The sequence below is a fragment of the Salvelinus sp. IW2-2015 genome, linkage group LG18 (genome assembly GCF_002910315.2).
Source record: "Salvelinus sp. IW2-2015 linkage group LG18, ASM291031v2, whole genome shotgun sequence".
Taxonomy (NCBI): domain Eukaryota; kingdom Metazoa; phylum Chordata; class Actinopteri; order Salmoniformes; family Salmonidae; genus Salvelinus; species Salvelinus sp. IW2-2015.
The window spans coordinates 3692261-3698931 of NC_036858.1; the positions used below are offsets into that span (position 1 = coordinate 3692261).

General features: G+C 43.6%; 1 protein-coding gene across 1 annotated transcript; it reads right to left on the reverse strand.

Moving 5' to 3' along the window:
* Nucleotides 1-557: 557 nt before the first annotated feature.
* Nucleotides 558-3642, reverse strand: LOC111977464 (E3 ubiquitin-protein ligase TRIM21-like). The gene has a single exon (XM_024006907.2). The coding sequence runs from the start codon at nucleotides 3308-3310 to the stop codon at nucleotides 1655-1657; it is 1656 nt and encodes a 551-aa protein (XP_023862675.1). The 5' UTR covers nucleotides 3311-3642; the 3' UTR covers nucleotides 558-1654.
* Nucleotides 3643-6671: the final 3029 nt, after the last annotated feature.

Consider the following 6671-nt stretch of genomic DNA (forward strand, 5'->3'; position numbering starts at 1 on the left):
GGGCTATCATAGTACCGTCATAATTATCACAGGGATTGAAGTACGGGTAAAGTTTCTCAGTGAAGGTGTAGCCAGTAAAATAGKAGATATAAGACCTGGCCTCCACATTTATAGTTATATAGTAATATTTCAACCCAGTACATCCCCATTTATCTATAGACTATATACAGTTGAAGTCGGAAGTTTACATACACTTAGGTTGGAGTCATTAAAACTCGTTTTTCAACCACTCCACAAATTTCTTGTTAACAAACTATAGTTTTGGCAAGTTGGTTAGGACATCTACTTTGTGCATGACACAAGTAATGTTTCCAACAATTGTTTACAGACAGATTATTTCACTTATAATTCACTGTATCACAATTCCAGTGGGTCAGAAGTTTACATACACTAAGTTGACTGTGCCTTTAAACAGCTCGGAAAAATCCAGAAAATTATGTCATGGCTTTAGAAGCTTCTGATAGGCTAACTGACATCATTTGAGTCAATTGGAGGTGTACCTGTGGATGTACTGTCTCTTATACACATCTAGATGTGTATAAGAGACAGCTTGTGAAGATGCTGGAGGAAACAGGTACAAAAGTATCTACATCCACAGTAAAAACGAGTCCTATATCGACATAACCTGAAAGGCTGCTCAGCAAGGAAGAAGTCACTGCTCCAAAACCGCCATAAAAAAGCCAGACTACGGTTTGCTACTACACATGGGGACAAAGATCGTACTTTTTGGAGAAATGTCCTCTGGTCTGATGAAACAAAAATAAAACTGTTTGGCCATAATGACCATAGTTATGTTTGGAGGAAAAAGGGGGAGGCTTGCAAGCCGAAGAACACCATACCAACCATGAAGCACGGGGGTGGCAGCATCATATTGTGGGGGTGCTTTGCTGCAGAAGGGACTGGTGCACTAAACAAAATAGATGGCATCATGAGGATGGACAATTATGTGGATATATTGAAGCAATATCTCAAGACATCAGTCAGAAAGTTAAAGCTTGGTCGCAAATGGGTTTTCCAAATGGACAATGACCCCAAGCATACTTCCAAAGTTGTGGCAAAATGGCTTAAGGACAACAAGGTCAAGGTATTGGAGTGGCCATCACAAAGCCCTGACCTCAATCCTATAGAAAATTTGTGGGCAGAACTGAAAAAGTGTGTGCGAGCAAGGAGGCCTACAAACCTGACTCAGTTACACCAGCTCTTTCAGGAGGAATGGGCCAAAATTCACCCAACTTATTGTGGGAAGCTAGTGGAAGGCTACCCGAAACGTTTGACCCAAGTTAAACAATTTAAAGGCAATGCTACCAAATACTAATTGAGTGTATGTAAACTTCTGACCCACTGGGAATGTGATGAAAGAAATAAAAGCTGAAATAAATAATTCTCTCTACTATTATTCTGACATTTCACATTCTTAAAAAAAAGTGGTGATCCTAACTGACTTAAGACAGAGAATTTTTACTTGGATTAAATGTCAGGAATTGTGGAAAAACTGAGTTTAAATGTATTTGGCTAAGGTGTATGTAAACTTCCAACTTCAACTGTACATAACACCATATTACTTCGGATGTTATTTCTTCTCATCATTGCGCCATAGGATTACATGTCCATACTAATTACAGATAAAATCATGTGCCAAAGTACAACATTTCATTCAGTCTGTGTGATTGACAGGACAGATGACAAATGGGGMTAAGTTTGGACCGAGTTCATTATCACAGGTGTTGAAGTATGGATAGAGTTTCTCAGTGAAGGCGCAGCCAATGAAAGAGTAGATATGAGCCCTGGCCTCCACATTGTAGAAGGAGACACGACCCCCCTCATAATCCACAAACACCCCCACTTTCTGGGGCTTCTCTCTCAGGGAGAGAGGGACAGGGGGAGAGGTGTAGGCCTCATAGATATCCTCACCCCTCATATACACAGTCCAGAGGCCATCGACAGGGCTCATATTTATGTCATCCTTCCTGTTGATGGACTCCCTGGCCACTCCTAAAAGCCACTCAGCTTTTCCATTCACCTGCACCTCATAGTAGAATCTCCCCGAGGAGAAACTCTCTTTTCCCAGGACAGAGAGGTGATTCAAAAACCTCTCTGGGTTATAGAATTTATTTGCGTTGTCAGGGAGTTTCTGCCGTGTGCCTCCATATCTCACTTGTTTCCGGTCCCTAGACAAGATGAGGAATGGATGTGCTGTATCAGGGTCCAGGGTCACATCCGCTGACCACTGCTGAATTGTCTTCAGCTCAACATCACACAACCTCTTCACCTCTCTCTCTAGTTCTTCCTGAAGTGTCTGCTCCAGCTCAGACACAGCTCTCCTCAGTCCCCCCAAACACATATCACTGTGAACACTGACCTCAGACCAGTCCTTTGTGTGTTTCGGGGTACACAGGGATGGGAAGGTCTGGAGGAGGAGGTGGTCCTCAGTGTGTGAGTACTGCTCCAGCTCAGTGCTTTTCCTCTGTAGCTCAGTCATTTCCTGCTCCAGCTCTTTAATGAGCCCATCAGCACGATTCTCTGCTGCTTTCTGCTTCTCCTCAACCACTTCCATGAAATCAGCCTGGCTTCTCTGAATGGAATACACCAGAGCAGTGAAGACCTGCAGGCCGTCCGCTATTTCTCTCTCTGCATCTCTCTTGTTGAGCTCTACTGAATGTTTGACCTCCTGAACCTTCTGCATTCGCTCTTGGGTCATCTGCCGTATCTGTCGCTCCGTCTTCCCCAGCTGAACCTTCCTCTCTCCACACTCTTCTTCTAGAGGGACGGTGTGGTGATTCTTGTGGTCTGTCTCAATGCAGAACTGACACACACAMGTSTGGTCGGTCCTACAGAACAGCTCCAGCAGTCTGTCATGCTTCTTACACATCCTGTCTTCCAGGTTCTCCACGGGGTCTATTAGCTTGTGCCTTTTCAGGCCGGTGACTCTCTGATGAGGCTGCAGGTGAGTCTCACAGTAGGAGGTCAGACACTCCAAGCAGGACTTCAGTGCCTTGAGCCTTTTCCCAGTGCAGACGTCACAGGACACTTCTCCAGCCTCGGCAGGGGACTCGTCTGTGTCTCTGATTCTGATCATCTTAAAATGCTCTACAATATCTCTGAATGCTGTGTTGGTTTTTAGCTCTGGTCTTTGGTGGAATATTTGTTTACACAGTGGACACTGGCACAGGTCAGTTATATCCCAGTATCCACTGATACAGACCTTGCAGAAGTTGTGTCCACATGGAGTGGAGACAGGCTCAGTGAACACATCCAGACAGATAGAGCACTGGAACTGCTCTTCAGACAGGAGACGGCTAGAGGACGCCATTTCAGGAACACAATAACAGAGCAAACACAAGTCCTAGACTGAGTCAGCATTTAGACCGTAAACYGGTGGGGTTTTTTCTCACTCTCACAGTGACCTCGGTATCCTGAATGGTAGCTGCGGTTCAGCTGTCAAGGTTTTTCCATCTCCCTCTGTCTCTATTTCTCTTACACACCTAAAAATCTTGTATTTTCCTTTAATTTCTCTACAAAGGTAGACTCTTAAGCTGCAATGTTAACTTTCTGAGGAACAGGATAATGGTTGTTTCTGTGCGCAGTTTCCTCATCTATATTTAACTTTCACTTCAGCAAAGCSTCATCACTCAACTCTTTCCTTATTTGCTCTTTGCATATCTTTGCTCTTAAAGGGACAGCGTTGATATTGCATATGCCTGTCTGAAGTYTCTGCTGAGGGTTTTCCTCACATACTCTTTTCATGTTCTAGCATTCTGGGGGCCCTAAGTGACATTTTGTTGGGGGCGGGGCAAACTCGTGGCAAATTTTACAGTGGAAAGAAACATTTCCAGTTTAAGTTGATTTCCTGCAATTCTACACATTTTCCCATGGGCGTAGAGAAAACTGCAATTGTATAACACATTTCATAAAATTTGAGTCATTTAGCTCTTTAGTCCGGACATCTTTAGTCCAGGGCTCTTTAGTCCAGAGCTCTTTAGTCCGGGGCTCTTTAGTCCAGAGCTCTTTAGTTCAGAGCTCTTTAGTCCGGGGCTCTTTAGTCCAGAGCTCTTTAGTCCAGAGTTTAGTCCAGAGCTCTTTAGTCCGGGGCTCTTTAGTCCAGAGCTCTTTAGTCCGGGGCTCTTTAGTCCGGGGCTCTTTAGTCCGGGGCTCTTTAGTCCAGAGCTCTTTAGTCCAGAGCTCTTTAGTCCGGAGCTTTTCAGTCCGGGGCTCTTTAGTCCGGAGCTCTTTAGTCCGGAGCTCTTTAGTCCGGGGCTCTTTAGTCGAGAGCTCTTTAGTCCAGAGCTCTTTGGTCCGGAGCTCTTTAGTCCGGGGCTCTTTAGTCCAGAGCTCTTTAGTCCAGAGCTTTTTAGTCCGGGGCTAGGCTGCTTTTCCTTTGACTCCCCTCGCTCTTTCTCTCTTCCTCTCTCTTCCTCTTTCACTCTTCCTCTTTCTTCCTCTTTCTGTCGCTTCCTCTCCCTCTTTTGCTCTCTTCATCTTCCTCTATCTTCCTCTTCCAGATTGGAATGAGGTATGAGGGGTACAGCCTCCGGGAAAGACTGTGTGTGTGTTTGGCATGGTTAGATGATGTTCAAGGAAAGCCAAGCTGTGTTTTTGTGAGAGATAACTATTGCAGCTCCTCTCTCTGTCYTGGCCATTAATCACAGGGTGTGTGTGTGTCAGCCTGCATGTGTGTGTGTCTGGCAGAGTGTGTGCTGCATGAACTCTGTAGTCAGATTCAGCTCAGTGACAATAGAGTCTGATCCTGCTACTCTATGGAACGTCTGCTACATCTCTCTCTCTCTCTCCCTGCCTCTCTCTGCCTCTCTCTACCCCCCTCTTTCTCTCTCTCTCAATTCAATCCAAGGGCGTTATTTACATGAGAAACACATCTTAACATTGCCAAAGCAAGTGAAATAGATAATAAACAAAAGTGAAATAAACAGTAAAAATGAACAGTAAACATTACACTCACAGAGTCTCAAAACAGTAAAGACATTTCAAATGTCATATTATGTCTATATATACAGTGTTGTAACGATGTACAAATGGTTAAAGTACAAAAGGGAAAATAAATAAACAAATATAGGTTGTATTTACAATGGTGTTTGTTCTTCACTGGTTAACCTTTTCTTGTGGCAACAGGTCACGAATCTTGCTGCTGTGATGGAACACTGTGGTATTTGACCCAGTAGATATGGGAGTTTATCAAAATTGGGTTTGTTTTCGAATTCTTTGTGGATCTGTGTATTCTGATGGAAATATGTGTCTCTATATTGTCATACATTTGGCAGGAGGTTAGGAGGTGAAGCTCAGTTTACACCTCATTTTGTGGGCAGTGTGCACATAGCCTGTCTTCTCTTGAGAGCCAGGTCTGCCTACGGCGGCCTTTCTCAATAGCAAGGCTATGCTCACTGAGTCTATACATAGTCAAAGCTTTCCTTAAGTTTTGGTCAGTCACAGTGGTCAGGTATTCTGCCACTGTGTACTCTCTGTTTAGGGCCAAATAGCATTCTCGTTCTGTTTTTTTGTTAATTTTTTCCAATGTGACAAGTAATTATCTTTTAGTTTTCTCATGATTTGGTTGGTTCTAATTGTGTTGCTGTCTTGGGGTTCTGTGTAGGTGATGGCTTTGTTATGGAAGGTTTGGGAGTCACTTCCTTTATTTAGGTGGTTGTAGAATTGAACACTTATTTTCTGGATTTTTTTAGCGGGTATYGGCCTAATTCTGCTTTGCATGCGTTATTTGTTTTTTTACGTTGTACACTGTGAATTCTGCATGTAGAATTCTGCATACAGAGTCTCAATTTGGTATTTGTCCTATTTTGTGAGTTCTTGTTACGGCTGTCGTCTTCCTCCTCCTCCTCGGACGAGGAGAGGAGAGAAGGATCGGTGGACCAATACGCAGCGAGGTAATTAGACATAAATGATATTTATTGAAACACGAAGACGAAATACGAAAACACTTGGAAATTACAAAATAACAAACACGACGTAGACAGACCTGAACATGGAACTTACATAACTACACGCAGAACTCACGAACAGGAACAGACTACATCAAACGAACGACCAGCCAAGACAGTCCCGTGTGGTACACAGACACGAAAGACACAGGAGACAATCACCCACAAACAAACATTGAGAACAACCTACCTTAATATGACTCTCAATCAGAGGAAATGCCAAACACCTGCCTCTAATTGAGAGCCATACCAGGCAACCCTTTAACCCAACATAGAAACACAACACATAGAAATGCCCACCCCGCTCACGCCCTGACCAATAAACACATACAAAACAAGAGAAAACAGGTCAGGAACGTGACAGTTCTTAGTTGGTGAGCGGACCTCAGACCTCACAACCATAAAGGGCAATGGGTTCTATTAATGATTCAAGTATTTTTATCCAGATCTTAATTGGTATGTCAAATTTTATGTTCCTTTTGATGGCGTTGAAGAACCTTTTTGCTTTGTCTCTCAGCTCGTTCACAGCTTTGTGGAAGTTACCTGTGTCGCTGATGTTTAGGCCGAGGTATGTATCGTTTTTTGTGTGCTCTAGGGCAACGATGTCTAGATGGAATTTGTATTTGTGGTTCTGGCAACTGGACCTTTTTGGAACACCATTATTTTTGTCTTACTAAGATTTACTGTCAGGGCCCAGGTCTGACAGAATCTGTACAGAAGATCTAG